Consider the following 24,373-nt stretch of genomic DNA (forward strand, 5'->3'; position numbering starts at 1 on the left):
TGTGAATTTCACTTTCAACTTTTTATCCTTTTCAATTGTTGCGGCGCAATGTGCATCGGGTGTTTTTTCAATTTTAACATCCCCAGTACATGAAATCGACACATAAATTCACATATAACTTCATAATTCAAATCAAAATAATTTTTTTGTTAAATTAATCGCAAATATAGAAAAAAAAAAAAAAAAAAAAAGGTTGAAAGCCGGTCCTAAACTCGGGCGAGCCGGACTCGGACTCACGAGAATCGGGTCATTGCAATAACGACGAGTCGTCCTACGAGGCCCAAGCTCGACCGAAGATATATACAAAAAAATATATACGCAAGCTCAGGGTATTTTTCAAAGGCTCTGGTCCGGCGAGCGACGTGTCGGCATCGCGACGATTCAAACGAACTCGCGTTTTCCCAAGCACCCGTTTTTCCGTCCCCTCGACACCACAAAAATAGTCCCAAGTGACTTTTCTTTTCCGCCAAAAAAATTTTCCCCAATTAATTTGCTGCTAAGCTCACTAGAAAATATCGCAGAGGAGAAGGGCAGAGAGAGAGAGAGAGAGAGGAAGACATCTCCGGGAATTGCAATGGAGACTGCAATCTGCGGTCGGGTCGCTCTCTCCCCGCACCACGTCTTCAGCAAGTCGGGTAATCACTGCGTGCGTAGCGGCGTCTTCGATGCGTGGCTCCGCGATTCTTGCGTTCGATTCGCGTGGCGTCTTGCGTGTTCCTCGATCTTTTTTTTCGTTCGGTGAACTCGTTCTTGGTTTTTTTATTTATTTATTTCGAATTGGGTGTTCTCGTATCGGTCGGGAATGTTGGTTCCGCGACCCGAGAGGACTTTCTTGCAGATTCGGGTCGGGCGTCTTGGGTCTTTCGTTGGGTCGGGTAATCTTGTTTGCCGGAGATGTTTTGTTTGGCTCGGGGTGGACGAGGATGTTGCTCTGCCTGTGGTTCTTGGGTCGAGCGAATTGTCGAGCTTTTCTGTCGTTTCTTTGGAGATAACTGGGGACCCTTGGTCACGGAATCATAAGATTGTATGGCGGCATTGTTGGTGGTGACTGGTGGGCGGGTTGGCAAATTTTACGCGATGATTATTGGTGGAGCTCGGAGTCTAGTGCTGCTGCCCATGAGTTAATTTGGTCAAGACTTTGAAATGAAAGCTTGGAGGGGAAGTGGCATTGGTCCACTTTGACGCGTTGGGCAAAGATGGGAAGCTTATTAGTTGTTTCCTCGACTTTGCTCCACATCGAAGATGCTCGAGATTGGAGGACTTTGATGTGATTGGTTACTCGTACCCAGCTAATTGGGATTTTCATCTGATTAACCGCTTTCTAACGTGACTGCAAATGGTCTGGAGTTGGTGCAAGTGGCTGAATGTGTAGTCCATGATGGAAGATTGTAGTTGGTTATGCTTGTAACTGGTTCATGCTTTGTTTGAGATTGGAGTGGGTGTAGCGTATAATTAGTCTGCAAGGCATTTTTTGATTTTTCTTTCTAATATGCTGACAATTTGCATTAATCAATTATGTTCCAAAATAGAAGTTTTGTTTCTTAATCTGCATATAAGTGTAGTTTGCATATAGGTGGCGGGAGCCATGCATGCTCTTCTTGCTGCATTTTTCTTCAATCTAGTCACTCCAATATGGTGAATGTGTCCTGCATCAGCAGTCATTTGTGCGTCTCTTTGATTTTGTTTGTTTGTGGTTATGGCATATTTACCTTCAGTAGGTCCTTTATTTTTCACTGTACATCTTCCACAGTGCTTCTTATATTTCTATATTATGATTCTTATGACTCTGGCAGGGGATAAACATTACTTTAATAAACAATGCTCTTACAGAAGCAGTTTAACGACAATGTCCACCACTGCATTAGGAAAGGGTGGTGGGTTGTTGGAGAGGCCAACCATAGAGACAACACCTGGTCGGGAGTCTGAATTTGATGTGAGGTATAGACACTGAAATGCCTTTGGAGCTTCTCCATAATCTAGAGCCCAGCTCATGTCTGTACCATTCCACAACAGAATAGTATCCTCACCATTTTCCTGTTAAATTGTCTAGCAATTTGCTGTCCTCGATCTCTGGGTTGAGCTATAGTCGCTATTGTATGGCAATTAATGGGTAGAAACTCCCCTGGCCTACTCTACTCTGCACCATTTAGACTATGGATCATTGGGTTTTCTGCCTAGTTGAATAAAGGACTGGGTGTTAGGACAAGTCTTTTTATATTTGATTGCATCTGTGCTTGACCTGCACTGTGTATATGCCCTTGTTCATTCTCTGATGAAATACTAATTTTTGTTCAAGCATGACTTCCGCTTCTAGCATCATGGCTAAAGAAAGATGCAATGGTTCCCCTTTTTTTGTCGGAAAACAAAATGCAGTTGAAATTATGGGTGCTATTAAGGACACAGTACAATGAATAGAATACTGGGCGACTGTTATAAGCAAGCGGTATGGTGTCTCTGATGTCACTAACAAATGAGTGTGCAGTTTCTTTTTCGTCTTTTCTTTTTTTCCACTCCCTCCTTTTGATGGATGAATTTAGAGCAGCTAGGATACGTGTAAACATCATGTTTGTATGTGTCTCAGAAAATCCAGGAAAACAGCCCCTCCATACCGTGTGATGTTGCACAACGATAATTTCAACAAGAGGGAGTATGTTGTCCAAGTTCTCATGAAGGTTATCCCTGGAATGACGCTAGATAATGCCGTGAACATCATGCAGGAGGCACATTACAATGGCCTCTCAGTCGTGATTATATGTACTCAAGCAGATGCAGAAGAGCACTGCATGCAGCTGAGAGGTAACGGGCTCCTGAGCTCCATTGAGCCAGCCAGTGGTGGATGCTGAAGTTAACAATGATGGTCCATTTCTCCATAGTGCTGTGTGTTGCAGTTGCAATCGGCATCTGAGTGTAGAGTCAACTCTTATGTATATAGTACATGGAAAACGCTCATATTAATCAAAATGCGACTCCCATATTTCAGAAATCATTATTAAGGTGTCTGATGTTCTCTCGAATGTGTCCCAGTTCCTCTTCAGAAAAACGGAATCCTGCTGCCCCCTGTGCTTTTGATTAAATTGGACGTGCGTGCTCCCTTGAAACTCAATGTTCCTGTCATATTTTTATGCATTTCAAGTTGTTGTTCGGTCCCAGTTCCTCTTGGCGTGCTTTTGATTAAATTGGAGTAATGTTCCTGTCATATTTTTATGCTGGTTGCTCTGGTTGTAGTTGTTTGAGAACTGAAATGCACCAGTTCATGTGAGCACACAATGAGGAGTGTGAAGCACCCTTGTTCTTAATGGCTTAGATCAGAGGAGCAAGCTATCTTGTGGTAAGTGGTTCTTTTCCCTCTTCTGTTTTAGTGCATCTTCTCGTGGTAGGTGTAGTCCTAGTACGTTTAGCATTGATGATGATCGGTGATGATCGGTGGACTTGATGACTTATCACAGTTTTAAGGTTGAGATACATGATGGTGACATTCGATTATGTGGTTGTGTTTGGTTGATGGAACGAGTTTGCCCCAACGGGTTTCTTCCAACTTACATCTTCATCAATGTTTGGAATTGATAGGATGTATCTGCCATACGGAAGAATCCGTTAGGCCATTGGTCAGTCTTCACTTTTGCTAAGACTTATTTAACTAATGAGAATTACACTCGATGGAATTGCACAGATCGAATTAATTTATTGTATGAACATGACTCTAATTTGTTCGATCAAGAATGTTTAGATTGACTAGCTATACCCCGTGGCTAGTGTTCGAGTGTTAGGTCCAGATAAGGAATATTACGTGGAAGGGAGAAATATGGAATAGCAATATATTTCTATATGTGTTGATGGAGATTAAATCAGCCTAATTATAGGCTTGGTGAGATGATTATATAAGATAACAAACATATCAAGTTATGCACAATTAAAGGAAGATATTGAGAGATAAAAAAAACCAACGAAAATATCCTAATTTTCTCTAATATAGAAAAAAAAATATTAGAGAATTATTCTAATTATCCCTAACATCTCCTTAAATTCAAAGTAATTAAGTTAACTTGAGTTTGGATAAAAAAAATTCGAATACAGTAGAAGGTTGAGGAAAAATAAAAAAAAAACATCAAACAGCTGATGTGGTCGCCTTTGTTTTCAAAAAGAGTTACTGGCCTGTGTAGTTGGACTGTGATGATCAAGTTGAGAAGCGGAGGGAAATAGGCTTTAATGATAAAACAATAACTCAATGGCACTTCTTCAAATGACAGGGCTCCGTGGACTATGCTACAACAATATAGTCTGATCTTGCCTATGGAATGAGATGAATAATGTCTGAATCAACCTGGGCCGGAGTATATTAGGATTTATTAGAAAGAAAATGACAAGAAGAAAGATTAGCTCTGGACGCTCCTTCGAATATAAAAGCTCTAAGAAGTCAAAGTCAACTGGTGGGGCGAGCAGCAAGGCACTTCCAAACTCCTAAAGCTGACCCAATTCACTCGGAAGCTACCCTCCATAAGCATTTTAGCTTTCGACCAATTTAAAAAAAAAAAAGAAAAAAGAGAAGCAATTTAGCTGGTAAACACCTTCCATCTGTAAAGAAATATATTTGCTGCCCCTTTTCGTGATTTTTCTTTAGTGTTCGAGTTGGGACATTAATGCTGGATGCATTTAGGTGCCGTCACTTATAAATAAAGCCTCTTTATACTCTTTATCCAATATGGGGATTGGGATTCCATTGAAAAAGCTGCCTGTTCCAAGTTATTTGATAATCCTCGTAATTTCGCACTCACTTCCTCGATGGAAGAGTTGCATTTTTTTTTCCAAATGAAGTCTCCTGATGAAAAAGGAATGCATCGGATTTTTGTTAAAATAAAATAAACACTTAGACAGACAGACAGACATACATATATATATATACATATATCTAAGCAACAGCTGTATCCTCATATCTTGTTGATATTGTGGTCACCAAAACCTGATATGCTTGAAATTCCGGGACATAAAAGTTTAAAATGCGGTTTGATTTTCACAATTAATTTTAAGATTTTCATTTCAGTGCACTTATCCCTTAAATTAATATCTGTCAATGGGTAGTCTAGAAAATCGATTCTCGTGGTCCCACACTGATATCAGTTGGATCATCTTGTTTCCACATGTTTAGTTCAAGCGTTGTTTTCAAATAATTCTCTGAATCGGTGAGCAGTGCACATTTATTTACAGATTTAGGCTGGTGAAGGTGATGCATTTGCAGTGGCTTCTGAAGGTGATTTGGAACTGATCAGATTAATCGAGTTGAGAACATTTCATGTTAACAGCAAATCCATTCGATGGGGTTGAGAAAATTTGTTTCCTGTCTGAATAATTTGTAATGTACTGAGCGTGGTGTTCAATATCTTCACCGCCATCGTTGTTAGCTTAGCTACATCATCACAGGGTTATAGTTCATAGTGCTATGGACAAAAGCTCCGTCATGGAAAAGAAACAGGGAAAAGGATAACAGAAGGAATAGGTTGACATTGACAATGCAGAAGCTTTATTCTTTTGTACAACAAATGGTTACTCTCTGAAAAAAGATACAGAACTTGTGTGGGGAAAAAGAATCTAAAGGATCCTAGCCAACAAAAAGATTATCGAGTCTGTGTGCTGCTCTTCTTTTCCCATTTACAGAAAGCATCCAGAGCCAGAGGCACCAACTATTTACTTCTGATCGTGAGATTGGATCCATAAACAAGCATCCGATGGCATGGATGCGAGGATGAGCTTCCCACCTGCAACAACTCGGGAGCCACCTTCAACGTTTCCTGGGTTGTGGAGGATCCAGTTGAAGCCTTTCCAACTGAACTTGATGGGTTCTGATTAAGTGAACGGTGTCGACGGGAATCAGGTGCGGCATTTGATGCTGGACCAGATAGCCATGCGTTAGCAGAAGATCCAACCACTCCATCCATATGGGCTGGTGGGAATTTCTCGCTTCTGCTCATGGGGTTGGCTTTCTTCATAGCTCTCGGCCTCTGCAGATTTACAACAGACAGTTAAGGAGACGACCCTGAAGACAAGTGCCATCCAATGGTTTGGGTCCGTTTTGCATTTTCCATATAGCAGCGACAGTTTCCCTATACTAAACAGTAACAAAAGAATGCAAAGTGCCAAACAAAGAACGTGTTATATGTTTGGTGACTTTGGTCTCACTGAAATAGCAATTCTGGATTGGGCAAGTATCAGTGTATTAACCTTCATACTGAGCTCCAAGTCAGGAAACAGTTCAACGCAGTGAATGCAAAGGAAAACTGATACTGACTACATGGTGCAAGGGCATGAGTGGGAAAATGCACATGTTGTTTAAGGAGTTAAAAGTCCTAGGATATTCAAACAATGCAAATGAAGTTCCAGACTTCCAGTTGTAAATGACGTTTGCTGTTGGATCATACAACAGCAGCACATTCGAGAATATACATGAACATTAAATGAAGAATTCGCATCACGTACATGGAGAGTTGCCTGATTCTCTGCAGTGGCTTCTGGAGCTGGAATTACCCTCCCAGCTCGATCATGAATTCCATCTCTTCTGGAACCATGGATTGCACTGGGTCTCTTGCTTGAATCTCTTTGAACATGAAAAGGAAACCTCATTTTAAAAACATGGTCATCAATAGCTTAGGCAGAGAGAAATATGGAATGAAAGAATACCAACCTTCTCGTCTTTTCCTTGATCAACTTTAGATCCATCTCTTTACTTGGGGGATACTTTGGCAGGCTTGATGGTTCACATGCATGAGGTTCAGCAGCAAAGAACTACGCAGGGAAGTGAACTAAGTTAAACTTCTATGAATTAGCCCAAAGGAGGATTGTCACCTAGCCCACTAATAAATTTCTTAGCTTGGACCATGTACATGTGATAGTGCTTCAGGTAAGAAAGTACTGCGTTATGCTTGCCCTGATATCATTCTTGAAAATCATAGAAATTGAGAAAAAAAATGAAAAAGAAGGGCATGCAAAGTACATAAAAAAAAAAAATGGCACGGTTTTATTATTTTTTTCATGAATAATTTTGTTTCAGGAAAAATCTCCGGCTTCACAAACTGTTTTCATCTTCCGAGAGGAAAGAACCAACTGAAACTAGTTGCGAGTTTGGAGTCATATTACATGTCTTTGCTTCAAGAACACTCTTGCAATCTATTCATTATTCATTCCATCAAGTACAGAACACTAGGCTGCTCTATTCAACAGATTGAGTTACCATAACTTACTTCACTATTTAGTGCTGTTGTGGCGGTGCCCCGTTCATCAGGGTCTATCGAAAGCAGAGTCTCAAGGAGAGGCAGAGCAGATGGTGGAAAGTCCTTGAATGTTTCTGCTATACAACGAGCATAAGGCTGTGGCGGCTTGAAAATATTGGCATTTGGCAATTTGAATTTGTTCCAATATGCTTCAGATGGTGAGCCACATAATTTGAAAATCTTATGCAGTTGCTCTACCTAAGAAAGAGAGAAAAAATCAAATGCAAGTCAGCATTCAAAAGCTTCAGCCTTGAGGCAAAGCAAGCAAAGCAAACTATTCCATTGGAATATAGACAATACGTGAGCAACCAGCCAACTGAGGATACATATGGAAAATAGAGCCTAGACTGTGTTACAGAACCTATTGATTGACACAGATGACTTCCCTACCCATGGTTATCACTTGGGAAAGAATTTTCTGTTTATATTTACTGACATGACCATGCCACCAGGATACTATTATAAGAAGTAAGGCCTCAAAAGTACCTCTGTCCGTCCTGGCATAATCGGCTTTCCATACAGTAACTCTGCCAAAATGCAGCCTGCACTCCAGAGGTCAATGCCAATTCCATAGCTGGTGGCCCCAAGCAAAAGCTCCGGTGCTCGGTACCATAGTGTAACGACTCTATTGGTCATAACTTGCTTGCGCTCAGGATCATAGAATGTGGCCAGTCCAAAATCAGCTATTTTCAGGTTTCCTTCATTGTCAATAAGTAAATTGGAGCACTTAATATCACGGTGCAGGACATCATGATTATGGCAATGCTCAAGCCCTGACAACAGCTGCCTCATAAAACATTTGACCTGATCACATATTTTGGAGAGGACAGGAGTTCATATTTTAGATAACCCAAAGAAGACTGAAAGAAAACTTGAGATTTCACCATGTCAAATCATGGATGTTTTGAAGTCCAGTGAACTCCGAAAACAAAAGGAAAGAGACAATATTATCATATCTTTAAGACAAACAGACTAGAGACCAAACAATTCCATTTAGCACTGACTTTCCATGAGTTCTGCAGGTGAAACTGATTAACATGTGAAGAGTGCGATGAACCTCATTGCTCGTGCACAGCCTAAAAAGCTATTGAAAAATCAAGCGACCCTCTTTTTTGCCATATTAACAATCATATTCCTGAACATGTGAATATTTGAATGAAATTTTACGGTTTGGCATGTTTGAGAAGTTCATATGCATGCAGTGAATCTCCATCGATATACCTCATCACCCCTAAAAAATCTCCAACGACCAGAACAAAAGATGATTCTTATTTTTGAGACCAATATGCTCAGCTCCTTGAGCAAGTATTGCAAATGGAAAAAATAAAAAAAAAATGGACGAGAAACCAACAAAGAATAACCCCATTTAGATTGTGCGAGCTTGCACCGGAATTGCAGAAGCATGTAGAGAACTTATCTTTTGGCAAAACAAGCTCGCAGATGGAGCCTCGAGATTTAGAGAGTATGCGGACTGTTGATCTGGTTGGTCAGTATGAAGTACAGATCCTTTCTAACATCCAAAACTTGAGTAGGATTTGCAAGTCACCTCTGTGCGCCTTAGGCGCAGGATTTTACTAGACATTCACAAGTCAAATAGGCATCCTTCCTAAATTCCGCAAATTTACTATTTTGATAATTTGACAGTCTCCAAACCCCTCTCTTCAGTCTTTACTGAACATTCACATCTAAATTAAATTCCCAAAATTCTAATTCAACTCTTACTCGTATCTATCACTCTAATTCTCTGCCCAACACATAGTTTAACCGTTGCCATGACAAATTATACACTGAATTGGCCGTCAAGTGTATAACCAAAAGCTCATATCACCACGAAAGCCCCCTCGAGAAAGCAGAGCTAGAGCTGTATAACGCGACCAAAGCAACAACTGTAGAGAACAGAGAAAACCCGCCATCTGATCAATCCCCAGTTTTCCACAACGAAATCGGAATCCAAGGATGATTTCAAACAACCGCGGCGCATCAACAGACCCACACAAGAATACGCAACCAGGAAGTAAGAAAGAAAGGCGGACAGGTTTGGAGAAAAAGGAGGTCACCTGAGGCTCAGTGAACTTGCCATTCTGGCGGGCCGCGATTCCAGAGAGATCATGTTCCATGTACTCGAAAGCCAAGTAAAGGCCCGACGACATGCGCGAAGTGACCGGCCCCTCGAGCTTGATCACGTTAGGGTGGTTGAGCCTCGTCAACACCAGAATCTCCCGCGCCATGAACTTGATGCTCTCCGCCTCCAGATTATCGAACCTGACCTTCTTCAGCGCCACCGTCTTCCCCGTCACCAGATCCCTCGCCTTGTACACGTTGCTGTACGTGCCTTCCCCAATCTACCACACGATTCAACCGTCAGAGCAAAGAACGCTAAGCGCCAAAACAATCGAAGAAGAGCACGCCGCCGGCGGTACAGGTACCTTGGCGAGCTTCCGGAAGCTATCGGCGCAGCGAGGGACGAACTCGCCAATGGCATGCCCCACCGCGGCGACCAGCCACGGCGGCCAGCCCTGCGGGCTCCTGACGACGAAACGCGGCGCCGGCTCCGGCCTCTCCTTCCCCGGAGCACCGCGGGCGGACTCACCCCCCTCAGAGCCAGCGGCGGTGGCGTGGGGCGGCGCCTCCCCCTCGCTCGAGCTCCGGCGAGGGCGGGGGCGGCGTTTGTCGGGGGCGGCGGAGCGGCGGCGGCCGTCGGAGATGATGGTGGGGATGCAACCCATCTGGTATCATGCGGTCAGCCACCGCAGCACGCGGTGGAGGGGAGGAGGAAGACTCGGAGGTGCTTCGGTCGGCACTCCAGCGAGGCCAGCGAGCTTAGCTAGCTACTTCCCCTTGTTCATCATCTTCGAGGGAAAACGTTGATGGGTTTTACGTCCGAATTATACTGTATGCGCCGCGCGTGTGCTGTGCGTATATGTGTGTGTATATATATATATATATATATGCATGTCGAAGCAGAGAGAGACAGATACAGAGCTGGCTCCCGCGAAAGCGTGGAACTGCGAGAGCAGAGGAGGTTGAAGACAACAGAGCATCAGTCCCCGCGCCGTTTTGGAAACGGGTCATGGAGTTGGCGCAATATATCCAAACTGCCACGGCAACCGAAAATACGGCCGTGCACATTTTGAGTCCGTAAATATTTGGGAGAAAAGCCACAAAAAAAAAAAAAAATGACCCGAACTTTAAATTATTTTTATAATATCAAAAACATCAAATTTGTTTATTATGATTTTCCATGACAGAAAAAAATCCTAAACTTTTATATGATACTGACAATATAAGCTAAAAGTAAATGTGTCATATTGGTATAAGTTTGGAATTTTTAAACTTAGGATAAATGTGTCACAAATATTGGGGTTTTTGATGACTTTTACCTAAAACTTTAAATGTTGTTCCGTATTTTTATTTTTTAATTTGACTGGTATCTACAAATACCTCCAATATTGGGAAATTGGTGATATCCTGGTATGTGGTAGACTCTTATTGGGCATTAAATCAATTCTTATAAAGATCTACCTATCATCTGCCTGCTGTACTACTGTAGCCAATTTACCATGTAAATTTGGATAAATTTAGCATTGCTCGATGTACAGACGTAAAGAAATTGCCATCTCAGTATGGGTTTGATGTGATAAAAAGCAAAGAGGATGATCTTGCTATCCGGTTGGTGGCATTGCGTTGAGATTATCCAGAAATCTCCATATAGATAAACTCAGGGGGGTATCGTTAGGCCATGGCACCTTTTTTTTTTTGTTTTTTTTCAAGCTGGAGGAGTAGAAATGGTGGTGACTGGTGAGTGGTCAGTTGGGTCATAGGGCCCATGGGACCTTCCCTGAAAAGTCAACAGCATGGAAAGAAAAGTCTGAGTAATGTCTTGGGCCCAAATTCAACAGCATCGGCTCCCCATCTTGACTCCTCTGCCCCTAGCAGCCAATTGAACTCGCGGGGCCCCTACTCTCGTTTCTTTTTTTATATATGTTTTTTTCACTTTTTTTTTCCCAGCGATGCTTATCTAAAGAGTAGTTCATTATCTTATTTAATTATATGATCTTAATTGATTGATGGAGACTATGTCCAAACGAATCGAGCAAGATGCCAAGGAATTGGTTCCCCGGTCGATCCTCGTGACTCCCTCCCCATTACGGGCTTTGCCAACGGGGATGAGGAGGCGACCGCTCCAGTGACAAATCCCTTGTTTGTTGAGAGAATTAAGTGCTCATTTAAGGTGAATTTTCGCCTTTGTCGATCGTGTGATCTGATGCACAATGACGTTTACCTACCGTCCCGAGAGCGTGACATGCGTTCTTCCCGCTGCATATTTTTCCTTTCTCCTCAAGACTTTTCACGTACACCACGGTGTTCAAACTTTCAGACCCCGACACTTTTGTGAACGACTTAGAAGACGATTCCGCAAAGAGAATGTTGTTCTAGTCAAAAACCCTTTGGAAAGGAACAATTTCCCCTGCGGAATTTTTCTTCTCCGATGCGAGGAGATGGGGTCGCAGTGGTTAGGGAAAGCGGAAGGGGCGTCGAGGAAAAGAGATGGAAAAGAAAAGAAGGGTCGAGTGGGTGGGGGAAAGAAAAGGCTAGGAGGAGGAGAAGAGGGCGCTAGGTATTGGTGGAAACTGGGAATTAAATGCGTGATGGGGAGATGTGATTGGTTGGAATGTCAAAGGGATTCCCGAGTAATTAATAAAGGATGAAATTGAAAAGAGGAGGAAGGATACAAAAGCTTCCTTCAGGCCTACAGAAAGAAAAGCGAGGCACCAGGTCCCCCATTTGGACTTTTGAAGGCAAATCCAGATGCTTATTCCCGAGCCTCATCCGCAAGTAACCCTCCATTTCTTTAAGTTCCCGACTGAGGAATAATTCCCTGTTCCGTATAAATATTATCCCAAAGCCACCCACAACAAAGAGGATATACAAATCGATAGAGGTGAACCTGTGGGCAGGTTCAACTCGAGAACCAACCCATATTGGCCTTACCCGGCTAGTTCAAATGGGAATCGATCCGGTTTCTCATTCTAGAAATTGGAAATTAACCTTCGCTAGTTGGGTTTTAAGCCAATTTACCCCTAACCTTACTTAAGTTCTTTCGCTCTTTTTATTTTTTTATTTTTTTTATCAATTCAGTCTTATATCCTCAAGTTGAAAAAATTCCATTCATATCTGACATGATGCATTTATATATTCAATAAAATGAAACCAAAAAAATATCCCCAATGGTTCTGGGATTAGTAAGCCGACTTAACAATGCAGGCTTTAAGTTTCAATCTAAAATTTACCCACCTCAAAACTGACAACTCTAATTATAAAATTAATTTGAGTGGAAACGGAGTAAAGGGGTGGTTGTGTGACTATGAAATTTGAGAAAACACAACATCAGTCAATCGCGGAGGTCACATCCCATCCCATCCATAGCTGTTACTCTCAGTTTCAGTGTTCCCATTTTGTACCCCGTGCTTTCTACGACCAAAATGGTCATCTTGACTCGGTCCACCCATCCATTGAAGGAGGTCGACTGGCCTGCCTAATTTTTCCGGTAGCGTGTTAAGACCCTCGTGCGACTTCCGAGAGGAAATCAAACTCAGAGTCTCCTGCTGTGCCCACGTTATGCAGCCTTGAGAAAAGACAAGGCTCATTTTTCCTGCTTTTGACTCCGCCCTACACGTTGGGGGCAACACAGGTTCACACGTCCGAATTCTCTCCATCAACGTCCGTAGCAGCACCACGAGGAGTAGGCTCCACGCATGCCTGGGGGCAACGCCTGCCATTGCCCGTCTTCCACGCCTCAGTACACAGAGTCCCCAGCAAACAGACCAAAACAAGAAGCGCCGCGAATTGACGTGGCGACTCATCTGTGGCTGTGCAGATACTTGGATAGGGCTCCCCATGTGTTCCATGGTGATAAAACTCTCAAAAGACCTGCAAAATTTGCCACTCCATGCTCCCACATTCACTTTTGAATCACAGGTCAGTTCAATCTTCACATTCAGCTTTCTCATTTGAAGTAGCTGGTAGTAAAAAATCCTGACATCTCTCGTCGAGGATACAAGGAAATGGCAGTATGCTGCGAAGATACAGACTCCACAGGCATGCTTATAGGGTTGCTGATAGCTCTGGTCATCGCAATGCTCTTCTTTGTCATTTGCCAACCTCACCCTCCCAGGAGATTCACCGTTTATCGTTGCAACTGATTCAATTGTAGTTTTCATCTTTTCATTTAAGGTGAAATCAAGACCCTTCTACTTCTAATAGATGGATCCTGAAACTCTGTATCTAGCATCAAAGTATCTCTCTCTACATTCGTCAAATATTAAGGGGTTCAATGAAAAATCCTTGTGCATTTGCCCATGAGATTGATCTAAATTCAAAAGTTCCACTGCAATTTGATGCCAGCGATAACTCATGTCTGAATAATAAAAAAGAAAAGACCTTACTTTTAGTTCAATCCAATCCTTTTGATTTTATCAGAGAGAGAGAGAGAGAGAGAGAGAGAGAGAGAGAGAGAGAGAGAGATGGGTCGTGTTTACTGCCTTCTGTGCAAGTCCCAATTCGATCTCTCATTATGAGTGAGGTTTCACCTGACTGCCGAGAGAGAGAGAGAGAGAGAGAGAGAGAGAGAGAGAGAGAGATGGGTCATATTACTTGTAAGGCTCGTTTAGTATAATGAATGAATGCAAAATCCTGTTTTCGACCACAAAAAAAAAAACTGCATTTTGTGCAGTCCCAATTCAACCTCTCGTCATGAGTGAGGTTTCACTTGACTGCCAACATCATAAGCTGCTGATCAACCGAAACATTAAGAAAGGGGGAAGTTAATTTGATCTCAATAACTCGATCAATCCATGTCAAAAGCAACCAAACTCAAATCTTTCACAATCTCTCATAGTATGAAAATGAGCTTAAAGAAAATTATCTGCCAACTGACAAACGAAAAATTACCATAAATTTCCACTGTGGTAGAGAAGGATCTATCTGTGTAACACGCCAAGGTATTGATTCCTATTTTACAGGAAAAAATAGAAGAGGGCCCCTATTTTACAGCTACAACATGTGACATTCACAGCACAGACTTTATTCTACAAAATACAGCGATCCAATTCCACCCCAGATATCCCATTCCCATGTAACCAATTAAGCACGATCAATACAAACCAAATCCAGAAGTCAACTGATGGAAAATCCTGCCGCAATACTCAATGCAATTGGTGCACAGAATTAGAAATTTATAATAACTAGTGAATAGCGAACCACCTCCATAACCACATTCTTTGCCAAAGCAAATCATACTAATTACTCACAGAAGTATCCACCATTTCAATAGAGACCCTTTTCTCATCAGCAGGAGTTCATGATCCCAACTCCTCAGGAATTATCAACCGTATGCACTTCTATCGTAACAGGTTGTCAGCCAATTATGTCATAAAACTAATTGATCCAGCATTGATGTCTATAAGGAGGACCACAATAGTCCCCAGCATCCAAACCATGCATTAACCGAGCAGGTTAACTATATGTAATTAAATCTTTGCAAGTTATACTATTGGGTCTCAATCATGGACACTGCAAGGAACTTTACAATCAGTAGTTGTCGAACACTAGGCAGAGCAAAGTTTTTCAAGAGCCAAGTTCTCATCACCACCAACAGCGTCCAGTGTACTCCTCACAAGAGATTCAAGGAAGCCCATTTCCACCAGCCGTTGTACCTACATAAAAAAACTCACTTATTCCAGTTGCTATCATTTAAGCAATTTTCACTAAGAATGCTAAGGTGATAACTGATAAGTCATGCAAATCTGGAGTCACAAATAAATATTTCAGGCTGTAAAAAATTTTAGACTTCTGTTGGGAATAATCTTACAAAAATGCATTCTAATGTTTTCCCCCTGATAGTTATACACGTGAAAGCACTAAGAGATTACAGCATATACAATGCCCACACAAATACACACATTTACATCACCACACACACACACACACGCACACACCCAAAAACAGAGCAGCATTACCTTTTCTTCAACCCCAAGGGCAGATGTCTTGGCAAAGGTTTCAGTCCAATATCGTGCTGTGCCAACGAATGTCTGGTAGTCTTTAAGATACTGTAATATCCTTATACAGACACTTTATTACATTACAACTAAATCCATCAACAAAAATATGTAAACAAAGAGGCAATGCCAGCAGCGAAGGGAACCTGTTGTGCTACCACCGCATCTTGAGGGTCATCAGGTTCAGGGGCAGACAACAATGCTTGTATAGAAAGAAGTGCAGTCTTCAAAGTGAGTGCTGGGCTCCATTGGTCCTTCAAGATGTCCAAACATATTGCCCCACTTTGGCTGCTGATATTAGGGTGCCTACACAATTTAAGTACGCACAAAATACTTATATCTATCAATCTGAATTTTGATTTAGCAACTTACTACAGCTAGAGTTCGCATTTTAGCTTCATATTCCTCACATAATGAGATATCGAGGAGACTCAAACCGGGTCCACAAAGTGTTCTTTGATTACTTAAATTTTCAAAGGCCTATGTGGGGAGAATTTAATGCCGACTGAGTACAAAGAGAAACTCAACTTAAGCTTGGAAGTCATTCCAACAGGATGCTGTTTCAATAGAGAATGTTAAAAGATGCACAAACAAGTTAGGCCTCCATCTAAGTAAAGTGCAGAAAAAATGATGAAAACAGATAAATTTATCAACAAGGTTACTTCAGAGAATTCGTATGGTTAAGGTTTGGTCTGGAATGTTTAGACTGGAGTTGCACAAAATATGAATAAGGAATGAGCCATAATTAAGGCATAGAAGTTTCCCTGATTCCTGGTTATCCAACATGAGTAGGGGTGACGGCATTAAGTGCCCATCACATGCTTGGGCTTCCATCTCATCTTTCAGTAACAAAAGATTAGCTACCGTATGCATTACCTAACAACGACAAGAAAAAAGCAGCAAACAACATTTCATCCTACCAAACTTTGGTCGCAAACTGCATTTTGGGGGGCTGGAATGGATATGCATCTGCACCAAGAAAATGAAAAATAATGGATATCAATCATTACAATGCAAGATCAAAATGTCACTCTTTCTGCACTTTATAACAGCAAATAAACTTACACCACATAAATGAAAAAGAAAGGCACACGTAACAGCGCAGAACCGAGAAAACAAGCGGTGCAGACATTGTAGTCATTCTAAATCACTGTCTTGAGTTCAAATTTGCCATTTTTAAGGAGGATCCCTCCAACCCACCCACTCATCGGCACACACATACACACATACGGCAAGTACCGCTCAGTTTTCAGAGGGTGTCCAACATCCAAAATAGACAGATCAATGAAGCAAATGACTTAAAACACAACGGCACTCCAGGTGCCGATTCGGTCCATAATCGTGTCTTCTCAGAACCGAAAGTCGATGTCCCCAATTAAAATAACCGCCGGGAATTACACACGGACAGTGCTTAAACCATCTTCGAGAATCTAGCTATGAACATACACGCTCTCTCACTCCCACGCGATACCCAGCAGACAACGAAACCGGAGGAAAAGCTAAACGACACACGCGAGACGTGCTCGACCCACACTGAACTCCAGACGACGAGAAAGACGAGACAGGCCCCCGACGACGCGGGGACGAACTGCGAGGCAACAGAAGGGCGGGAAGGTACCGGGAAGAGTGATGTCGATTTGGAAAGTGCCGCCTTCGTAAGGGGTGCCGATCGGACCGGGGATGGTGCCGACCAGGCGGGCGAGGTTGTCGGCTTTAGGGCTCACCTTGATGCCCGACGCTTGGGAGTCCTTGCTGCATTCCTGGAGCTCCTTCTGCACTCTCCCGAAGTCTATCATCTTCGACCTCGAGACGGGACGACGGGGAAAAAACCCTAGCCGAGCTCCTCGCACTGGGAACGGAGAAGAAGGCAGGCGGATTTTGGAGAAGAATACTAGAAAGGTAAAGAGTGAACAAGAGAGAGAGAGAGAGAGAGAGAGATTTGAATGCCCTTGGGGCTCTCGCTTTATTTTTGTAAAATGGTCCACGTTTGGTGGCGATGCGAAAAATATATATATAGAAATCACTACTCAATTTGCGGTCCACAAATAGTATTACGTGTTACGTTCGTCCCGTTTCGATCCGATTCTTTACTTGATTCCCAAGACGAATTGGGTGTATCTTAAGCGTGAAGTATGCCCGACGATCTTTCGATAAAGACAATGGCACGTCTAGCAAATCGTTCGTTTGTCCATCTTTGGACATTCTTGCATGGAATTTTTAACTCGCCATCATTAATCTGTGGGCCTTCATGGATCATTTTTTCGCCTTCTCTTTACAATACCCGGTAACCATATCATCCTTCTGCATGTGCACTTTGAAGTTGCTTCCTAAAACTTCTTCACTCGGTCACTCCTTGCTTGTTTTTGATGAAATGGGATCAGACAACCATAAGCCATTTCCCAATTCACACATGTTTTTTACCTTGTATGCTGCGAATAGCAGAGCAGACAGGAACAACTCAAATAACCTCTGAAACACAAATAAATAAAAAGAACAGGGCAATACATGAAATCCATGAATGAATAATGGAGGTTGACGCTTGACAAGAACGCAAACGCGGCGAAGGCTTGGTCTATGACTCAGAATCCTACTCAAGTGAGCTCCACACCCTCACAACCAGAGAGTGCTTCGAAGGAATACACAATCATGCAATGTCTCAAGAGATACTAGTCTTACAAAGAGGATTTTGTATCGGTATATTATATACGATGGCCGCCTTACTGCAGCTCTTAGCTGACAGCCTATCCATATATACAGTAACATTTACAACAAGTATCCTCGTCATCTCCATCGTCTTCTTTTATCTTTGATATAAAGCAACAGATATTTCACCGATTCAGACAGTCTCGTGAATCTGCCTAAGGTACCCAAATCTCTGATGTACCATTTCATCATCTCCAGTCGGCAATGCAAAAACTTCACTAGACATATTCCAGCCTGCACTCACCCTTCAAAGTTCCGATGCAAAACAATCAATGCGCGATCATTTTCAAAACCACCATCAGTAATCCTTACATTTGTGCTATGTCCAGATGAATTAATACTATCTTCCTTTGCGCTATCTCCAGTTGGATTCATCTCCGTTTCTGTACTGGCAAGGGCTTCACTCGTCCTAGAAGTCATAATCCCATCCTCCATTAGGTGTGAAATTTGAGGCTCGTACGGTAAATTCACCTTACTGACTCTTTCTGATTCAGAAATTGATCCCCCACCATGTTCTGTTCGATAGTTAATGTAGATCTCTCTGTCAACATTTACAAACTCTTTCAAGGAGCCATTCTGGCCAGCAAAACCGCCATTCATTCTTCGAGAAGGAAACTGAGGCTCCTTTGGTATCTTGGCCCTGAAATTGTTCCTTGATGGAGGTATTGGAGAGAACAATACCTCCTTGAAGTTCCCTAAGACCCCTTTATTAAAGGGATTATCTTGTCCATCATAGCGATACCTGAAGTTCTCATAAGTAGTCTGCAAGAGCACATCAACATTGCAAAGCATCAAAGGACATGTCATATCGTATGAGAAATTGATGTCTTGGATTTTCATCATAACAGGGCAACTCCTGCTATGATATGTGAAACACAGGCAAAGAGAGGCATAATCCACTAGATAGTGAGTATGGAAAAATTTGAAAAGCAGCATTCAACTCCAAAGACTATTATTTACAGGAAGTTTTTGTGCTTGCTTAATCTATTGTGAAACTCTTTGAACCCAAACTTGCCTTTGCCAAGCCCAAACTCCAAAGCAGCTCAAAGGCCTTTGGCTGTCCAAAGCTACTTTTCAAAATTTTCCCAGACTCACCATGTAGCTATATAACTTGAGGAAATTTGCTAACCTGGTTTGTGCTGATGAGATAAAGATGGAAGACGGTCAAGCCTCCAACAAACCAAACTGATAAGAAACAGTAAATTATCAGCACAATGGAGGCAGGACTTTTGATTAATGCTCTCCAGACTGAGACATGCTTGTCATCCATGATTCTAGCAATATAGACCCAGCAGAAGCTGAAGATATATAGGCAGAGAAGAGTTGCAGAGAAAACGAACATGAGGAAGAATCGGTAGTTCCGCTGACACAGAGAAAAAGAGCCTTAGTCAGTAACATCACAGCCACTAGCTAATAAAGTAGAGCAGTAATGATAATTCTCAAAGCACACATGTGATAGAGCATAGCACTCATATTACTAGTTGGATCCAATCGGACAATCATCATCTGAGCAAGAGGGCATTAGATGCGATAGTGCATAGTACCCATATTACTAGTTGGATCAAATTAGACAATCATCATCTAAGCAAGAGTGCAATAGGTCAACACCCACGTATTTAAAATATCATCAGCGTACGCCCAACAAACACTTTAGATATATGGTCTAATCTAATGATGGGAAGTATAAAGATTGATATGGTAATCATTGGTAAATCCAACTCAGATATTACCTGCTGAGACACCAAAAGGTTTCCCACCTAATTACTATCTGATGCTTCTATTACATAATAAGGCTAAATAAACGCCAATCCAATTAATTATATAAAGGAAATTGGCTAAAGGATCACAGCTGCAGAATCTATTTTGGCTAATCTTCAAGAACGCATTTCTTCCCACTATGTTTCGAGGCAGACAATTTACTGTGTCGATCAATTCACACTTTTACCATCCAAAATGATTTTCCCCAATGTGATGAAACTTCCTGTTTCCACAAGAAAAGAAGTTGACAAAATGCTGTGACATTTGATCATTGATGTGTTCTCTACAGCAAAGTGCATGGCACGGGTGGATCACTGCTTAAAATATAAACTTGATATTTTCTTTTAAATTTATCTTCTATTTAGGTTAGCTATCTGTCACAATCAGTGAACCAAAAAAAAAAAACTGCTACAAAAATGAACTTACCAATCCTATGCATTGGCCAACCCAAGGGCAATGATGGTCAAATCTTTCAACACAGTTGTTGCATGTTGAACAGTGAGAAGATCGAGGAGGCCTGAATAGCATGCAAGTACCACAGTATTTGACCTTCACTGGTATTCCATTGATCATCACCTCTTTTATTCGTGAGTCGTGTCCCTCGTTTTGAGAAATCTCATCTGGTGGGTGAGTACTACGAGGAACTATACCAGGATCTCTTGCTGATACCAACAGCAGGAAAATCAGAACCTGATAAAACAGATACCAAGAAATATCAGAGGAAAGCACATATGAACCAGAAGGATTAGCTGTTGTTTGTTCTTTCATCTATAAATCCTTAATTGTATAAAAATATCTCATACTAATTTGACCAGTTATTGCCATAAACCTAATAGAAAATTTACGAGGGTCGTGGAACTTTACTAAGTGAAACTTGAATTAACACAAAAAGGAAATTTTAAAGTAGATAGGGACCAGACTTACAGATAAGGTCAATACGAGAACAATGACCATTATCAAGATTCCCAAGTGATGCTGAAAATCATGAATCAATTTTCTGGCAACAAAGATACAGAAAACAGCAACAGGACCAATGATAAGCAGTAGGGTTAAGAGAAGAGATCTCGCATCAGGTCCAAATATTAGCCTCCCTTGAAGAACAAAAACCTGCAAATTGGAACAACCAAACATAAATACGCCAAGTTAACGAAATATATACAAGTTAGTAGGGCAGCGAGCTGTGGGTCAAAGGACATAAAACCTTTGACGATGTTAGCACTTCCCAGTTATCCTGCCGTGACAGAATTAATCATGATTTGAATAAGAATTCTAGATGAATACAACCAGCACAGGACAAACTATATGATGACTTCCTTGCTATGAGGACAACGAGCACCCTACATGAGTCCCAGTGGCAGCAACAGAACGACTGGTGTCTAGTTTAAGCCATATTAGCCATCCACTGGACAGATTCTTCAAGTATTTCACATTTTCTAGAATCATATTTAATTGCGTTATCCGGGGAATCCTCCTTGCGTTCCCATCATGCCAGTGCAAATTGAAATCGATGTTATTATTCTACAAAGTAGAACCTTTTGAAATCATTGTGCTTGGTTGCGTACATGCTAGTATGCGACCTAGCCTTGAAGTGGAGCTCAACAAGCATCTAATAGAGAAAAGTTCGATCATTTCAGTACACGGACACATACTAGCATGCAAAACATCCTGCACAATCGCCAGAGGAAACTATCAAGCGGCGAGAAGCCGCTTCACCGACAGGGCATAGCAACTTGCATCTCTAACCAACAGTGTTAACTGCAAAGAAGAAAGACAACACTGTATGTATGTCGTCGTTCAGATTAAAACGCCCAAAGTGATTGGTTGATCAGATTCAGCTGAGGACCAAAGCACCTCGGGTCAATCTGATGTTCTTGCTCAGCGACTACGGCTAAGACGGAAAAACACGCGCGATCAGAACCGACAGTAGCTCGCACAATCCGCCGCGAAATCCCAATCCGCGCACGAGAGCGCGATTCGAAAAGTCAAAGAAACAATCGAATTTAGAACGAGCGGAGTTGACTCCCGGAGAAATCGGAGAGCGACGGAGAGCAGCGAGGGAAACTCACATTGTTGCCCTTCCAGGCCTCGTGTGCTCGGAGGAACCCCGCGCCGTCGGGGCCGTGGCCGGAGTCCGCCGCCGACGGAGGCGGATGAAATGCATCCGCCATCATCTCCCCCGTCCTCCTCCTCCTCCTCCTCTCTCCGGGCAACGCAATCTGCAAGAGTCAACGGACCGAAATGGCGATGCGAGAAGGGAATCAGGTGGAGGGAATTGAAGGAGGAGAAGGTCAAGAGAAGGCGGCTCCCCTTTTTTCTTAAAAATAAAAAATAATAATAAAGAATAATGACAACAAATGGGAGATGATTTTGTGTAGGGGAGGAATTTGACTATTCAAAATTCAAAGAAGTTGGAGTTGGGACGTCCCATTCCGCCAACTACCGCCGCCGCCGCCGGCTGCAAACGACGCCGACCTTCACGCGGCGAGCGACGCTCACTGTCATTCCAATTCCGACTATTAGAAAATGAAATCCAACCTGCCAGTTTTCTTTTTGGTCTGTCGTCCGTTTTTTGTTTGTTTTTGTTTTTGTTTTTTCGCAGGAGAATTTCGAGTTGGGCGGAGTCCACGCCACGGGCCGGTCCGATTCCGACCCGTCCGCGCACTCAACCTCGCTGCTGTCGCGCCGAATATTCAACTCCTCGCGGATGAATTCACCACCAGAAGAAGCCCCCACCGACGTGCTTGCCAATGCGATGAAGAATTCCTTCCTTTCTTCCTTTTTAGTTTCCCTAGATTCTCCGTTTTTCGTTTTTCCCTATCTTTGAAATTAACATACAGGACTCGCGACATGTGTCCATAAGCTATGTATTTTGTTGTGCGGGGACCGGAAATAATTAGACACCATTATTTGTTAGTTATCTGTCTTTTACTTGTAAGTCCGTCTATACATTTGGAGGTGATAAAAGATGTTAGCTTTAAATTTTGGTGTTGGAAGGTCATGAGTTAAACGGCTTTGGAATGATTGTACACCATCGAATCTCAATTTGACTTGTCTTCCGTATAGGAAAGGATTAAATAGGGTTATCTTTTGTTGTTTAGTTAGATAGATAGTTTGACAACACATATATAAGTTTGATCAAAGAATTTTCTATACTTAAATATGGTACTATCTAAGACCATATGCATCCATGTTCATCATCTCATGACGTGTGGCATGTCTTATATACATAGAATTAGCAGTACCCATTATTTCCCAACATGGTATTATATATAGAGAGAGTTAGCTACAACTGGTCTACGCTACATGTGAAGAATTATTAGGTGTGCAAGTATTATCTATTAAAATCAATGTGCGCTATCTTATCTGGTGAAATTTATATGGTCATAGGGAACCAACTTTTTGAAAAAGTCCTAAATCCTTCTAGTATATATAGAGCGTTCACCTAATAATTTCTACTATGTGAAGATTCACATGTTACCATTTCAGAAATCAAGTATCTTGATAAGAGAATTGTTGGAAAGTTTTGTTGGCATGTATATATATTGGAGAAGAAATTAACGATTTTAACTGAGATTTGCAAAGAATGCTCTAGATGATTGATAGTTCAAAGATGATCACAAGATGGGCAACCTCATTTTCAAATTCATAAACTCGTAATGTGAAAGAAAAAAACCGGCATGTGCCGAAAATTGTTAGAATAAGCATGATAATTAAGATAGGGAAAAAATCTCACTTAAGAACGAGGGAAAAATTTACAATAACCTAGTCCAGGAGAGGTGAGATATAAATGTTTTGTTGGATATATCATAAACATTGAAATAATATGTACTAATGAACACATATCGTAAGGTCAATTAGTGCATCGAAAATTACAATAATTCCATATTTGATGATTTAACAAATGTCCCAAGAGCACATTTCAACAAAATATAAATGAATAATGCTTAACTGACTGTCCTCCATAAAATAATGGAGTAACAGTCAAACATGGGCCACAAGAAATTTTTGTGGAAATCGTTGACTTCCTCAATCGGTTTCATTTTTACTCTATTTTTTTTTTCTGACCTGTATAATTCTTTATCACAAGCTCAAATTGAGAAACAAATCAAAATAATAATATCCATACAATAAGAAACAAATCCTGCAATACTAATCAAATGATAAGAAATATATGAAGAACTCAATTGCAACTTTTAAATGAATGGATACTATTCTTTGGCCAAAGAAAAAGATTATGTGAATATTGTTCTCAAATTTTGAAAAAAAAAAACTTAATAACTCAAAAAATAGGAATGTAATTATCTTTTTTGTGTGTGTGTGTAGAATGTGTAATTATCTCATATGCTTTGAACTTCCAATTATTGTATGATTGTGTAATTGAAAAAGTCATAATTGTGGAGAAAGGTTCATTAATCTCTACTTTTCCCATTGCAAGAAAGTAAGAGGTATTCATTGTTGTCAAATTTTAGTTTGTATCTATTTATTTTAGACATATAATTCTTAATTTTCCTCTAATCTCATTCAAATGGATAGAGTTCGTATTGAAAGTAACTTTGCTATTGAAAATAATGGTAGTAATGAAGAAGAGATAAGAAA

General features: G+C 41.4%; 4 protein-coding genes across 5 annotated transcripts; 1 reads left to right on the forward strand and 3 right to left on the reverse strand.

Moving 5' to 3' along the window:
• The first annotated feature begins 418 nt into the window (after nt 1–418).
• Nucleotides 419–3,014, forward strand: LOC104426108 (ATP-dependent Clp protease adapter protein CLPS1, chloroplastic). Its single transcript, XM_010039056.3, has 3 exons — nt 419–635; nt 1,794–1,938; nt 2,582–3,014. The coding sequence occupies exons 1-3, from the start codon at nt 575–577 to the stop codon at nt 2,841–2,843; spliced, it is 468 nt and encodes a 155-aa protein (XP_010037358.1). The 5' UTR covers nt 419–574; the 3' UTR covers nt 2,844–3,014.
• Nucleotides 3,015–5,474: 2,460 nt separating this feature from the next.
• LOC104426109 (probable serine/threonine-protein kinase At1g54610) lies at nt 5,475–10,185 on the reverse strand. Of its 2 annotated transcripts, none has more exons than XM_039305575.1 (7): nt 9,686–10,185; nt 9,317–9,601; nt 7,746–8,042; nt 7,230–7,457; nt 6,674–6,774; nt 6,469–6,586; nt 5,475–5,993 (listed from the first exon to the last, which is right to left on the reverse strand). In XM_039305575.1, exons 1-7 carry the CDS (start codon nt 9,983–9,985, stop codon nt 5,676–5,678), a joined length of 1,647 nt encoding a protein of 548 aa, XP_039161509.1. In that variant the 5' UTR covers nt 9,986–10,185; the 3' UTR covers nt 5,475–5,675. The 2 variants fall into 2 exon arrangements, with proteins under 2 accessions (XP_039161509.1, XP_010037359.2); XM_010039057.3 differs by having other exon boundaries at nt 7,746–8,063; nt 9,686–10,184.
• Nucleotides 10,186–14,657: 4,472 nt separating this feature from the next.
• Nucleotides 14,658–17,288, reverse strand: LOC120290045 (ubiquitin-conjugating enzyme E2 27). The gene is made up of 5 exons (XM_039305758.1): nt 16,935–17,288; nt 16,237–16,285; nt 15,463–15,622; nt 15,278–15,367; nt 14,658–14,974 (listed from the first exon to the last, which is right to left on the reverse strand). Exons 1-5 carry the CDS (start codon nt 17,110–17,112, stop codon nt 14,867–14,869), a joined length of 585 nt encoding a protein of 194 aa, XP_039161692.1. The 5' UTR covers nt 17,113–17,288; the 3' UTR covers nt 14,658–14,866.
• Nucleotides 17,289–17,779: 491 nt separating this feature from the next.
• Nucleotides 17,780–22,274, reverse strand: LOC104426111 (probable protein S-acyltransferase 7). The gene is made up of 5 exons (XM_010039059.3): nt 21,844–22,274; nt 20,702–20,884; nt 20,204–20,467; nt 19,149–19,382; nt 17,780–18,781 (listed from the first exon to the last, which is right to left on the reverse strand). Exons 1-5 carry the CDS (start codon nt 21,946–21,948, stop codon nt 18,260–18,262), a joined length of 1,308 nt encoding a protein of 435 aa, XP_010037361.1. The 5' UTR covers nt 21,949–22,274; the 3' UTR covers nt 17,780–18,259.
• Between the last annotated feature and the right edge of the window lie 2,099 nt (nt 22,275–24,373).

This window comes from Eucalyptus grandis, chromosome 11 (genome assembly GCF_016545825.1).
Source record: "Eucalyptus grandis isolate ANBG69807.140 chromosome 11, ASM1654582v1, whole genome shotgun sequence".
Taxonomy (NCBI): Eukaryota; Viridiplantae; Streptophyta; class Magnoliopsida; order Myrtales; family Myrtaceae; genus Eucalyptus; species Eucalyptus grandis.